We start from the raw sequence: 15,870 nt of genomic DNA, 5'->3' as shown, positions 1-15,870 counted from the left end.
TTTCTAGATGTGATAATGATATTATGATTATATTTTAAGAAGAAGTCTATATTTTAGAGATATATACTGAAGTGCGTAAAGAGAAATGCTAAGGTAAAATATTGGCTTCAAAATATTCTGGGAGAGAGGTTAAAGAGATGAAACAAGATTGACCATCAGTCTATAACTGTTTAAGCTGGGGCATGAGTACCTGGAGGTTCTTTATAACAGTCTCACTATTTTAATGTATACTTACAATTTTCCTTAATAAAATGTTAAAAAATAAAAAAGGGCAGTTCACTGTACTGTATTTTTTTTTCAACTGTTCTTTCCCTAAGTATACTTTTATTTACCTTACTCAGTAGTAGCTATCAGAGGACTTTGCTGGTGGTGCAGTGGTTAAGAATCCACCTGCCAGTGCAGGGGACACGGCCTTGACCCCTGGTCGGGGAAGATCCCACATGCTGCGGAGCAACTAAGCCCGTGCGCCACAACTACTGAGCCGGCGCTCTAGAACCCACGAGCCATGTCTACTGAGCCTGTGTGCCACAACTACTGAAGCCCGCGCACCTAGAGCCTGTGCTCTGCAACAAGACAAGCCACCGCAATGAGAAGCCTGCACAGCGCAACGAAGAGTAGCTCCCACTCGCCGCAACTAGAGAAAGCCCTCCTGCGGTGACAAAGACCCAACACAGCCAAAAATAAATAAATGAATAAATAAATTTAAAAAAAAATAGTAGCTATCAGAGTTTAGGAAAATTTATTCCTATAAGAAGAATAAGAATTAGGGCATAAACAGAAGCTAATCATAGGAAAAGAACCAAATATAACTGCTTTAGGCATATAAACAATATATGTATTATTTCCTAATGAAATGCTTTTATCAAGATACCAAAAGTTACCCCCTCATATGTACGCAGCCCCTCGCCCCACCCCGCCCCTCTCTCTCCCTGATGTATACTCACTACTTTCCATCTTTCTTTGACCAGGATTCCAACACTGAGGATATCTGGCTGCTCTCCTCCTCCACTCATTGCAATTCACTGATGTGGTAGAATGGCTACACAGGCATCCAGCTCCCAAGGGTGGTTTCCATTTAAACTGAAATAAAAGAAACACAGCAGCATATCAGGACTAACTAATTAACACAAACATTCCAGCACCAAGTAACACTATTAATCCTATACATTAATTAGGTTGCTTCACTGGAAAGAGGGGAAAAACCCCACAAACTCAGTTCTAAAATCTGTTTAGTACATGTGAAAAAAAAAGTACTTATCTTTTCATTACAGATGCCCAGTGAAATAGTCAGACATTAAAGAAGCATTATAACACAAATATAATTTACAATTACTGAGATTGCTAGACCTCAGGATAAGCATGGTGTCAATGGCAGTTGACCCAGACTACTATCCTTAGTCCAACACATTGCTAAGGAAAAAAAAATCGTACCTAATTTACAACAGCTTACAATTTAATAGGTTGTAACTTAGAGCTTAACATCACCAGAGCTAATATAATTTTAATGTTACAAAATGCATTTAAAATGCATAGGAAATAAACATGGGCCACAGAAAAGGTCTGTTGATCAAACCCAATACAATGATATTGTAAGAAAAAAGGATAACAACATACCTGTAGAAAATGAAGACACTGCAGAAAAATATGGCCTAAAGGAGATAAAACTGTGACCTAATATTACAGAACAAACTAAAAGAAAGTAAGAAAAAGAAGCTTTAAAAGAACATAAATCATAATTAGAAAAGCTCTTAAATGAGAGAGCTAGGCAACAGAAAGACATAAAAAGAAATCTGAGCAAATTCAGACAAGGAACAGAAATTAAAGAAAAAGAAATGAAGATTCAAGTAGAAGAGACAAGAGAGAAAACAACATAAAATTAAGGGAGAAAAAATAAAGGGAAAAATGAAAAAAATTAAAAAGAAATTTAGAAATTAAAAGTGATAAAAGACAAAGTAAATATAAAATACATATTATAAAAGGCCACCAAAGGGCTTCCCTGGTGGCGCAGTGGTTAAGAATCTGCCTGCCAATGCAGGTGACATGGGTTCAAGCCCCAGTCCAGGAAGATCCCACATGCCGTGGGGCAACTAAGCCCGTGCGCCACAACTACTGAGCCTGCGCTCTAGAGCCCGCGAGCCACAACTACTGAAGCCCACGTGCCTAGAGCCCGAGCTCCGCAACTGAGAAGTCCGTGCACTGCAAGGAAGAGTAGCCCCCGCTTGACACAACTAAAGAAAGCCCGTGTGCAGCAACGAAGACCTAATGCAGCCAAAAATAAATTTAAAAAAAAAAATTAAAAGAAAAAAAGGCCGCCAAAAAAACCCCAAAGCCATGAGATGGGACAAATATTAGCCACTCTAATTCAAGAAAATAATTTCTGGAAATTAAAAAAGGACTAAATCTGCAGGTTGAAATGGTATACTACATATCTGGGAAAACAACTCAGAAGAAGGTCAATGCCAAAACACAGTCTAGTAAAGCTACTGAATTTTAAAGGGAAAAAAATTTCACTGGACGTATGTGCAGAAAGTCCAAATTATACATAAGGGGAAAAAAAATCAGACTGGGAACAGACATTGGCACAAACAGCTTATTGCATATTTAAGTATCCAGGGAAATGTGAGCCAAGTGTGTTCTATCCAGCCAAAGTAACCTTCAAGGCTAAAGCAAACAGTTATGAACACACAGAACTCAAATAATATTGTTCCCAAGAAATGCCCCTAGGAATCAACTACGTAACAAGTATCAGACAATCAAATTATGATAGAAAATTTGGCATGAGGATCGGCCTGAAAAGGCTTAAAAGCAATGATAACCCAGTAGCGATGAGAACCCCTGCCTCCATATTGTGAAGTCTAAACATCATAGGCACTAAAAGAAATAAGAGCTCCTTGAAGAAATGGCTTATTCCAGGCCTGGCACAGGAAATTATGCACAATGAACTTGGGGCATCTTGTCAAATCAGAAAGCAAAAATGTTACCAGTACTACTACTAACAAGCCAAAAGGAATTCAGACACAAGTCAAAGAATTCTCATTTGCCAAAGATGAAACAATTTGAGCAGATACAAGAATGGTGACTGCAGTGATTGAAAAACATCAAAAACATAAACGGACTTCCCTGGTGGTGCAGTGGTTAAGAATCCACCTGCCAATTAGGGGACACAGGTTCAAGCCCTGGCCTGGGAAGATCCCACATGCCACGGAGCAACTAAGCCCATGCGTCACAACTACTGAGCCTGCGCTCTAGAGCCCACAAGCCACAACTACTGAAGCCCATGCACCTAGAGCCTGTGCTCCGCAACAGGAGAGCCCATGCTCCACAACAAGAGAGCCCACCGCACTGAGAAGCCCACGCACTGCAATGAAGAGTAGCCCCCGCTCGCCGCAACTAGAGAAAGCCCACGCGCAGCAACGAAGACCCAACGCAGCCAAAAATAAATAAATAAAAATAAATTTATAAAAAATAAATAAATTTAAAAAATAAACACTCATGAGTTCATAATGACACTCAAAAAAGAAAAAAGAATTTTGGAGGTCAATTTTGGAGGTTGCTAGGGCACAACTCATTATTCTGAAAATTATCAAATAAATAGAAAGAATCAAGCATTTATCCTGCCTTTCTGATATGAACAGTATTTTGGGGAAACCAAAGAGATGATAAAGGCAACTTTTTCCTTAGAGAATAGTCACAGGTAATAAGTGCAGAAGAAATTATAGAATTAGAAAATCACCATTTTCTAATCCCTGGTTAAATAATGAATCTAGGCAATGACCATCAATGGCTGCTAAAACCATAAAGTAAAAAGTGGATGGAGAACTTTAATATGGAAGGATCAAGTTGAACTCAATGATCAACATTAACATCACTAAAAGGTAAACAATGAAACATGAAGTGCTTCCTGACAGATGCAACAAAATTTTCTCAGTACCACCTATGAAGTTTCTTGCCTTAAAACAAACAAAAAACCTCTAAATCTAATCAAGCTTCTAGATTTAATTATAAGTTTACAAAAATAAGGGGGATCAAGGTACATGTTAAATGACAACATGAAGATACAATGAGCTAAATCCATGATTATGGAGATCCTAAAGAACAAAATGACCCACATAAATGACAAAATGACCCAAGACAAATGGCATGTAAAATAAAAAAGCTTTACACTGCACATTATAAGAAACAAGATATGTATCAACCTAAGGCAGCAACTAGCAATCAGATAAAATTAAGCAAGTACTGGGTAAGGAATAATTGGTAATTTTGTAGGCTGTAAAAATAGTAGTGTAGTTATGTTTATAAAGTCTTTCTCTGTAAGAAATACATAAACTACCAATGTACAAAGTGATAAAAGGTCTTATATTTGCTTTAAAGCACTCTACGGGGAAAAGGAGTTATTGTTTTGGGGGTAGAAGATCAAATGAGGTAAGAATGAGAGAATTTTTATAATTTTTGTATGATGGGTATATGTAAATCCATTATACTGTTTCTGGGCATAACTGCAATATTCTATACTAAAAGTAAAAAACAAGAGATGCATAGATTAAAAAGATCTAGAGTTTGTTTTAACAAATGGGGCTGGGACAAGTAAATATCCACATGCAAAAGAACGAATTTGTACCCCTACCTAACATCATACACAAAAATTAACTAAAAATGGATCAAAGACTTAAATGTAAAAGCTAAAACTATAAAACTCTTAAAAGAAATCACAGGCATAAATCTTCACTGACCTTGGATTAAGCAATGATTTCTTAGGTATGACACCTAGAGCACAGCAAACCAAAGAAAATAGATAAATTGGACTCTGTCAAAATTTTTTAAATTTTATATGCTAAAAGACAACCTATGAAATTGGGGGAAATAATTGCAAACTATTTATCTGATACGTGGTTAATACCCAGAATAGATAAAGAATAAGTCAACAAAACAAAAATCAAATAATTCAATTAAAAAATGGGCAAATGGCCTGAATAAACAGTCCTGCAAAGAAGATATACAAATAGCCAAAAAGCACATGAAAAAAATGCTCAAAATCTAGAGAACGGCAAATCAAAACCATACAAAAAATCGCCTCATACCCACTAGGATGGCTACAATTAAAAGAAGAAAATAATGAGTGCTGACAAGGATGTGGAGAAACTGGAACTATTGTACACTGTGCATGGGGATATAAAATGATGCAGTCACTATGAAAAACAGTATGGCAGTTGCTAAAAAAATTAAACAATCAATTCCCATATGATTCAGCAATTCCACTTCTGGGTACATACCCCCAAAAATTGAAAGCAAGAACTCAGACAAATATATTTGTACATTCAAGCCCACAGCAGCATTCTTCACAATTGCCAAAAGGTGGAAGCAGCCCACACGGCCATCTACAGTTGAATGGATAAAGAAAATGTGGAATATACACACAATGGAATATTATTCAGTCTTTAAAAAGGAAATCCCGTCACATGCTACAACATGAATGAACCTGGCTGAGTGATAAAGCCAGTCACAAAAGGACAAATACTCTTTATGATTCTATTTATATGAGATATCCAGAGCAGTCAAAATCATGGGAACAGAAAGAAGAATGGTGGTTACTTGAGGCAGGAGGCGGGAGGGGGAAGGGGGCATTGTTTTTCAATTGGTATAGAATTTTAGTTTTGCAAGATGAAAAACTTCTAGAAATCTGTTTTGAAACAATGTGAATATACTTAACACTACTGACTGTATACTTAAAAACGATTAAGATGGTAAATTTTATGTTATGTGTTCTTTATCACAGTAAAAAAAAAAAAAAAAAAAGTATGGGCCCCATGGAGGAGAATATGGTAATATTCAGCATAATAAAATAATTTATATTTAAAGTCTAATCCAGCAATTCCACTTCAAGGAACCTATTCCAAAGGTACAATGGCAAAAACATGTGAAATGACTTCTTCACAAGCCTTTTCACTATAACATTATTTATAAGTACAAAAGGCTACAGAAAAAACTAACAGTCACTCAATAGGGGATTGGTTGAACGTAAAATGATTCACTTAGGTCACGGAGTACTAGTCCAGGAATTAGAAATATATTGACACAGAGTGATTTTCAGGATATATTGTTAAGTGAAAAAAAAAAATAAGATGCAGTGAAGTGTTTACAGTATACTACTTTTCTGTAAAAGGAAGGTAAATGTTAAGTATATTAACATATTTGCTTTTATTATTTTAAAAAGTAAGGAAAAGCCAAAAAGTGCTGAAAATGATAGCAGAGATCAATACATTTTTTTCAGTAAAGGGCCAAATAATAAATATTTCAGTCTTTATAAGCTATATAATCTCTGTCATGGCTACTCAGCTCTGCCATTTTAAAATAAAAGAAGACATAGACAATACATAAACAAACGAATGTGTTCCAACAAAAATTTACTTACAAAAAGAGATGGGTGGCCAAATTTGGCCTGCAGACTATTGCTTGCCAACCTTTGCCCAAAAGAAAGGAGAAAACAGGATGGAGGGGATAAGGATAAAAGTCAGACTTCTAAGAATATATCTTGTGATATAGTTTTCATTTTGGAAAAAAAATCATTGTTTTACGTACAAGAAAAAAAAAAACTCCTATACTCCAAATTCAAAAAAGGACCATAGCAACAAAGTAATCATCAGAACTAGCTTCAAACTCACCCCAGGCTATCAATGACAGCTTCAAATTAGTGACCACACTTCAGAAAGTCAACCAATCAGTAACAGCCCCAGTCCATAACCACATCTGTTTATCAAAAGTTCAACCACTTCCTAAACACTCCCATTTCACCAATCCCTGAACTCTAAGCTTCACAACTCTCCCCTGAATGGAGACAAATAAATTTAGCATCTTGTTGACACTGAGTGGTGACCTCTTACTTCAGGACAATTAAAAGACAAAATAAATTTTTAAAAAAACAAAAAAACAAATACTAAAAATGAAAGGAGTACAATCTCTAAAAATCTAAAACAAACTGAAACCAAGAACCGACTGCATACCAAGTATGTGACATTATCACACAGAAAATAATTCAAGTGGCTTTAAAATACAATATTTTGATTGTATACCCCTAGTGGGATATCGCTTAAGGAATAAAAGAACTATAAAGAAATCTTAGGCATACTGTGCATGTGCCAGTTTATTGTCCTAGGAGGTACAAACCTTAAATCTATAAATTCCTAAAAGGGGAGAGAGGAGAAGATGGCGGAAGAGTAAGACGCAGAGATCACCTTCCTCCCCACAGATACATCAGAAATAGATCTACACGTGGAACTGCTCCTATAGAACACCCACTGAACACTGGTAGAAGACCTCAGACCTCCCAAAAGGCAAGAAACTCCCCACGTACCTGGCCGTGTGGATGAAAGGCTCTTGGTGCTCCAGCCAGGCATCAGGGCTGTGCCTCTGAGGTGGGAGAGCCAACTTCAGGACACTGGTCCACAAGAGACCTCCCAGCTCCACGTAATACCAAATGGCGAAAATCTCCCAGAGATCTCCATCTCAACACCAAGACCCAGCTTCACTCAACGACCAGCAAGCTACAGTGCTGGACACCCTATGCCAAACAACTAGCAAGACAGGAACACAGCCCCATCCATTAGCAGAGAGGCTGCCTAAAATAATAAGGCCATAGACACCCCAAAACACACCACCAGACGTGGACCTGCCCACCAGAAAGACAAGATCCAGCCTCATCCACCAGAACACAGGCACTAGTCCCCTCCACCAGGAAGCCTACACAACCCACTGAACCAACCTTAGCCACTAGGGACAGACACCACGAACCTGCAGCCTGCGAAAAGGAGATCCCAAACACAGTAAGATGAGCAAAATGAGAAGACAGAAAAACACAGAGCAGATGAAGGAGCAAGGTAAAAACACACCAGACCTAACAAATGAAGAGGAAATAGGCAGTCTACCTGAAAAAGAATTCAGAATAATGATAGTGAAGATGATCCAAAATCTTGGAAATAGAATAGACAAAATGCAAAAAACATTTAACAAGGACCTAGAAGAACTAAAAAGGAAACAAGCAATGATGAACAACACAATAAATGAAATTAAAAATACTCTAGAAGGGATCAATAGCAGAATAACTGAGGCAGAAGAACAGATAAGTGACCCGGAAGATAAAATAGTAGAAATAACTACTGCAGAGCAGAATAAAGAAAAAAGAATGAAAAGAACTGAGGACAGTCTCAGAGACCTCTGGGACATTAAATGCACCAACATTCGAATTATAGGGGTCCCAGAAGAAGAAGAGAAAAAGAAAGGGACTGAGAAAATATCTGAAGAGATTATAGTTGAAAACTTCCCTAATATGGAAAAGGAAATAGTTAATCAAGTCCTGGAAGCACAGAGAGTCCCATACAGGATAAATCCAAGGAGAAACACGCCAAGACACATATTAATCAAACTATCAAAAATTAAATATAAACAAAACATATTAAAAGCAGCAAGGGAAAAACAACAAATAACACACAAGGGAATCCCCATAAGGTTAACAGCTGATCTTTCAGCAGAAACTCTCCAAGCCAGAAGGGAGTGGCAGGACATATTTAAAGTGATGAAGGAGAAAAACTTACAACCAAGATTACTCTACCCAGCAAGGATCTCATTCAGATTTGTGATTGGTCCGTTCAAATTAAAACCTTTACAGACAAGCAAAAGCTGAGAGAGTTCAGCACCACCAAACCAGCTTTACAACAAATGCTAAAGGAACTTCTCTAGGCAAGAAACACAACAGAAGGAAAACACCTACAATAACAAACCCAAAACATTTAAGAAAATGGTAATAGGAACATACATATCGATAATCACCTTAAATGTAAATGGATTAAATGCTCCCAACAAAAGACAAAGACTGGCTGAATGGATACAAAAACAAGACCCGTATATATGCTGTCTACAAGAGACCCACTTCAGACCTAGGGACACATACAGACTGAAAGTGAGGGGATGGAAAAAGATATTCCATGCAAATGGAAATCAAAAGAAAGCTGGAGTAGCAATTCTCATATCAGACAAAATAGACTTTAAAATAAAGACTATTACAACAGACAAAGAAGGACACTACATTAATGATCAAGGGATCGATCCAAGAAGAAGACATAACAATTGTAAATATTTATGCACCCAACATAGGAGCACCTCAATACATAAGGCAAATACTAACAGCCATAAAAGGGGAAATCGACAGTAACACAATCATGGTAGGGGACTTTAACACCCCACTTTCACCAATGGACAGATCATCCAAAGTGAAAATAAATAAAGAAACACAAGCTTTAAATGATATATTAAACAAGATGGACTTAATTGATATTTGTAGGACATTCCACCCAAAAACAACAGAATACACATTTTTCTCAAGTGCTCATGGAACATTCTCCAGGATAGATCATATCTTGGGTCACAAATCAAGCCTTGGTAAATTTAAGAAAATTGAAATCGTATCAAGTATCTTTTCCGACCACGCTATAAGACTAGATATCAATTACAGGAAAAGATCTGTAAAAAATACAAACACATGGAGGCTACACAATACACTACTTAATAACGAAGTGATCACTGAAGAAATCAAAGGGGAAATCAAAAAATACCTAGAAACAAATGACAATGGAGACACGACGACCCAAAACCTATGGGATGCAGCAAAAGCAGTGCTAAGAGGGAAGTTTATAGCAATACAAGCCTACATCAAGAAACAGGAAACATCTCGAATAAACAACCTAACCTTGCACCTAAAGCAATTAGAGAAAGAAGAGCAAAAAAACCCCAAAGCTAGCAGAAGGAAAGAAATCATAAAGATCAGATCAGAAATGAAAAAGAAATGAAGGAAACAATAGCAAAAATCAATGAAACTAAAAGCTGGTTCTTCGAGAAGATAAACAAAATTGATAAACCATTAGCCAGACTCATCAAGAGAAAAAGGGAGAAGACTCAAATCAATAGAATTAGAAATGAAAAAGGAGAAGTAACCACTGACACTGCAGAAATACAAACGATCATGAGAGATTACTACAAGCAACTCTATGCCAATAAAATGGACAACCTGGAAGAAATGGACAGATTCTTAGAAATGCACAACCTACAGAGACTGAACCAGGAAGAAATAGAAAATATGAACGGACCAATCACAAGCACTGAAATTGAAAATGTGATTAAAAATCTTCCAACAAACAAAAGCCCAGGACCAGATGGCTTCACAGGTGAATGCTATCAAACATTTAGAGAAGAGCTAACACCTATCCTTCTCAAACTCTTCCAAAATATTGCAGAGGGAGGAACACTCCCCAACTCATTCTACGAGGCCACCATCACCCTGATACCAAAACCAGACAAAGATGTCACAAAGAAAGAAAACTACAGGCCAATATCACTGATGAACATAGATGCAAAAATCCTCAACAAAATACTAGCAAACAGAATCCAACAGCACATTAAAAGGATCATACACCATGATCAAGTGGGGTTTATCCCAGGAATGCAAGGATTCTTCAATATACGCAAATCAATCAACGTGATACATCATATTAACAAATTGAAGGAGAAAAACCATATGATCATCTCAATAGATGCAGAGAAAGCTTTCGACAAAATTCAACACCCATTTATGATAAAAGCCCTGCAGAAAGTAGGCATAGAGGGAACTTTCCTCAACATAATAAAGGCCATATATGACAAACCCACAGCCAACATTGTCCTCAATGGTGAAAAACTGAAACCATTTCCACTAAGATCAGGAACAAGACAAGGTTGCCCACTCTCAGCACTATTATTCAACATAGTTTTGGAAGTTTTAGCCACAGCAATCAGAGAAGAAAAAGAAATAAAAGGAATCCAAATCGGAAAAGAAGAAGTAAAGCTGTCACTGTTTGCAGATGACATGATACTATACATAGAGAATCCTAAAACTGCTACCAGAAAACTACTAGAGCTAATCAATGAATTTGGTAAAGTAGCAGGATACAAAATTAATGCACAGAAATCTCTTGCATTTCTATACACTAATGACGAAAAATCTGAAAGTGAAATTAAGAAAACACTCCCATTTACCATTGCAACAAAAAGAATAAAATATCTAGGAATAAACCTACCTAAGGAGACAAAAGACCTGTATGCAGAAAATTATAGGACACTGATGAAAGAAATTAAAGATGATACAAATAGATGGAGAGATATACCATGTTCTTGGATTGGAAGAATCAACATTGTGAAAATGACTCTACTACCCAAAGCAATCTACAGATTCAATGCAATCCCTATCAAACTACCACTGGCATTTTTCACAGAACTAGAACAAAAAATTTCACAATTTGTATGGAGACACAAAAGACCCCGAATAGCCAAAGCAATATTGAGAACGAAAAATGGAGCTGGAGGAATCAGGCTCCCTGACTTCAGACTATATTACAAAGCTACAGTAATCAAGACAGTTTGGTACTGGCACAAAAACAGAAATATAGATCAATGGAACAGGATAGAAAGCCCAGAGATAAACCCACGCACATATGGTCACCTTATCTTTGATAAAGGAGGCAAGCATATACAGTGGAGAAAAGACAGCCTCTTCAATAAGTGGTGCTGGGAAAATTGGACAGGTACGTGTAAAAGTATGAAATTAGAACACTCCCTGAAACCATACACAAAAATAAACTCAAAATGGATTAACGACCTAAGTGTAAAGCCAGACACTATCAAACTCTTAGAGGAAAACATAGGCAGAACACTCTATGACATACATCACAGTAAGATCCTTTTTGACCCACCTCCTAGAGAAATGGAAATAAAAACAAAAATAAACAAATGGGACCTAATGAAACTTAAAAGCTTTTGCACAGCAAAGGAAACCATAAACAAGACAAAAAGACAACCCTCAGAATGGGAGAAAATATTTGCAAATGAAGCAACTGACAAAGGATTAATCTCCAAGATTTACAAGCAGCTAATGCAGCTCAATAACAAAAAAAACAAACAACCCAATCCAAAAATGGGCAGAAGACCTAAATAGACATTTCTCCAAAGAAGATATACATATGGCCAACAGACACATGAAAGAATGCTCAACATCATTAATCATTAGAGAAATGCAAATCAAAACTACAATGAGGTATCACTTCACACCGGTCAGAATGGCCATCATCAAAAAATCTAGAAACAATAAATGCTGGAGAGGGTGTGGAGAAAAGGGAACACTCTTGCACTGTTGGTGGGAATGTAAATTGATACAGCCACTATGGAGAACAGTATGGAGGTTCCTTAAAAAACTACAAATAGAACTGCCATACGACCCAGCAATCCCACTACTGGGCATATACCCTGAGAAAACCATAATTCAAAAAGAGTCATGTACCAAAATGTTCATTGCAGCTCTATTTACAATAGCCAGGACATGGAAGCAACCTAAGTGTCCATCATCGGATGAATGGATAAAGAAGATGTGGCACATATATACAATGGAATATTACTCAGCCATAAAAAGAAGTGAAATGGAGGTATTTGTAATGAGGTGGATGGAGTTAGAGTCTGTCATACAGAGTGAAGTAAGTCAGAAAGAGAAAAACAAATACAGTATGCTAACACATATATATGGAATCTAAGGGAAAAAAAAAAGGTCATGAAGAACCTAGTGGCAAGATGGGAATAAAGACACAGACCTACTAAAGAATGGACTTGAGGATATGGGGAGGGGGAGAGGTGAGATGTGACAGGGTGAGAGAGTGTCATGGACATATATACACTACCAAATGTAAAATAGATAGCTAGTGGGAAGCAGCCACATAGCACAGGGAGATCAGCTCGGTGCTTTGTGACCGCCTGGGGGGGTGGGATGGGGAGGGTGGGAGGGAGGGAGATGCGGGAGGGAGGAGATATGGGAACGTGTGTATATGTGTAGCTGATTCACTTTGTTATAAAGCAGAAACTAACACACCATTGTGAAGCAATTATACTTCAATACAGATGTTTAAAAAAAAAAAAGAATCCGCCTGCCAATGCAGGGGACACAGATTCGAGCCCTGGTCTGGGAAGATCCCACACGCCGCGGAGCAACTAAGCCCGTGCGCCACAACTACTGAGCCAGAGCTATAGAGCCTGCAAGCCACAACTACTGAGCCCACGTGCCACAACTACTGAAGCCTGAGCGCCTACAGCCCGTGCTCCGCAACAAGAGAAGCCACCGCAATGAGAAGCCCACACACCGCAACGAGGAGTAGCCCCTGTTCACCGCAACTAGAGAAAGCCCGTGCACAGCAACGAAGACCCAACACAGCCAAAAATAAATTAATGAATTAATTTTTTTTAAAAAAGCCTGAACTCATATTTACCAACTATGAACTATGGTTATTCCTATAGAGTATGATTATTTTCTTGGGATAGATTCCTCTTCTGTAAATTTACTATAGCAAACACGTATTTTTACAGTAAGTAGAAAAACTATTTTTAAAAGTTGTAATTTTTAAGCCTCACATATATGGTCAAAAAATTTTTAGAGAAGGGTGCCAAAACCATTCAATGGGGAAAGAACAATCTTTTCAACAAATGGCACTGGATAAACTGGATATCCACATGCTAAAGAATTAAGCTGGACCCTTACTTTATACCGTATACAAAGATTTACTGAAAATGGATCAAAGAACTAAATGTAAGATCCATTTAGTTCCATTGTAAGATCCATTTAGAACAATGGATTGTTCTAAATGGACAATCCCTATGTATTGTTCTAAGAGTTTAGAAAACTCTTAGAACAATACATAGGGAAAAAGCTTCATGACATTGGATTTGGCAATGATTTCTTGGATATGACACCAAAAGAAAAGAAAAAAACAAACTGACTTCATCAAAATTAAAAACAAATAATTTTGATGAAGTGTCCATCAAAAGAGTAAAAAGGCAACCTATGGAATGGGAGAAAATATCTGCAAATAATATATCTGATAAGGGGTTAACATTTAGAATATATAAAGAAATCCTACAACTCAACAACAAAATAACAAACAACCCAATTTTAAAAATGGGCAAAAGACCTGAATAGACATTTCTCCAAAGAAAATATACAAAGGATCATAAGCATGGAAAGATGCTCAACATCATTAATTAACTAGGAAAATGCAAATCAAACCACTTTACAACCCATTTAGAATAACTATCAAAAAACATGAAAATAAGTGTTGGCAAAAATGTGGAGAAAGTGGAACCCCTGTGCATTGCTGATGGAAATGAGGAATGAGGAAATGTGAAATGGTGCAGCCACTGCAGAAAACAGTACTGGAGGTTCCTCAAAAAAATTAAACATAGAACTATGATATAATCATGCAATTCCACCTTTGAGTACATACTCCAAAAAATTCAAAGGAGGGACTCAAAAAGATATTTGTACACCAGCGTTCATGGCTGAATTATTCATAAGAGCCAAGAGGCAGAAGCACTCAAGTGTCCATCTCAAATGACAGAAGAATGGATAAACAAAAATGTAGCACATATATACAATGGAATATTATTCAATTTTAAAGAGGAAGGAAATTCTCACACATGCTACAACATGAATGAACCTTGAAGACATTATGTTAAGTGAAAAAAGCCAATCACAAAAGGTCAAATATATGATTCCATTTTATAATAGGTAGCTAGATTAGTCAAATTCATAGAGACAGAAGGTAGTTTCTGTCTAGTGGTTGCCAGGGGCTGCAAGGAGGAGGTAATGGGGATTTAGTGTGGGTACAGAGTTTCATTTTGGGGAAGATGAAAAAGTTCTGGAGATGAATTGTGGTGATGGTTGCAGAACAATGTTAATATACTTAATGCCACTGAATTGTACACTTAAAAATAGTTAATGTGGAAAATCTAATGTATATTTTACCACGAAAAAAGTTTCTATTTTAAATAACACTACTAGGTACCCCTCAGAGATATAATTACCAAATAATTTTCAACATATCTCACTTTAAATTACCAGTAGAAAGATCATGGAACAAAGTAGTATCCTGGATAGAGTCCTTCAAGATACTGATATAAAGCTAAAAATACACCTGTTCCAATTAGAAATTGAACCCTGTAAGAATCCGCCTGCCAATGCAGGGGACACGGGTTCGAGCCCTGGTCCGGGAAGATCCCACATGCCGTGGAGCAACTAAGCCCGTGCACCACAACTACTGAGCCTCTGCTCTGGAGCCCACGAGCCACAACTACTGAGCCCAAGTGCCACAACTACTGAAGCCCATGCACCTAGAGCCCATACTCCACAACAAGAGAAGCCACCGCAATGAGAAGCCCGCGCACCGCAATGAAGAGTAGCCCCCGCTCACCACAACTAGAGAAAGCCTGCATGCAGCAACAAAGACCCAATGCAGCCAAAAATAAATAAATAAAATTAAAAAAAAAAAAAAAAAAAAGAAATTGAACCCTAAGGGAAAAGCCCAGAATCCTGTAAGCTACCAAGGTGTACTAGATTGCTTCTAAAATGGCTCCCAATAATCCCTATCTCATGTTATTGATCCCTTCCCCTTTAGTGTGGGTGGATCCAGTGACTTGACTCTAATGAATAGAATACAGCAAAAGTGACAGGATATCACTTCCCAGATATAAAAGACTGTGACATCTACCTTGCTCATTGTCTCTCTCTGGCTCTTCCTACTTGCTTGCTCTGATGAGGAAAGCTGCTATGTTGCCCCAAGGAAAGACCCATGTGCTAGGACAACCTCTGCTAGCATATGATTCCACTTGCAAAAGGTGCCAACAGCCCTCAGTCCAACCACCCACAAGGAATGGAATCATGCCAACAACCACTGGAGTAAGCTTGGAAACAGATCCTTCCTCAGTGTATCTTTTGATGACTACAGCCTACCTTAATTGCAGTCTCCGACTGATCTT

The 15,870-nt window shown here is 37.6% G+C and overlaps 1 protein-coding gene across 1 annotated transcript in view; it reads right to left on the bottom strand.

Moving 5' to 3' along the window:
* Window positions 1-15,870, bottom strand: part of TTBK2 (tau tubulin kinase 2) — a 136,277-nt gene that overhangs the window by 105,343 nt on the left and 15,064 nt on the right. Inside the window, exon 2 of the mRNA XM_059913496.1 lies at window positions 945-1,080. Within this exon, the coding sequence (XP_059769479.1) occupies window positions 945-1,013 (69 nt within the window). The 5' untranslated portion in view covers window positions 1,014-1,080. The remainder of the gene's footprint in view (window positions 1-944; window positions 1,081-15,870) is intronic.

The sequence above is a fragment of the Balaenoptera ricei genome, chromosome 2, assembly GCF_028023285.1.
Source record: "Balaenoptera ricei isolate mBalRic1 chromosome 2, mBalRic1.hap2, whole genome shotgun sequence".
Taxonomy (NCBI): Eukaryota; Metazoa; Chordata; class Mammalia; order Artiodactyla; family Balaenopteridae; genus Balaenoptera; species Balaenoptera ricei.
This window is presented reverse-complemented; position numbering and strand designations above follow the sequence as displayed.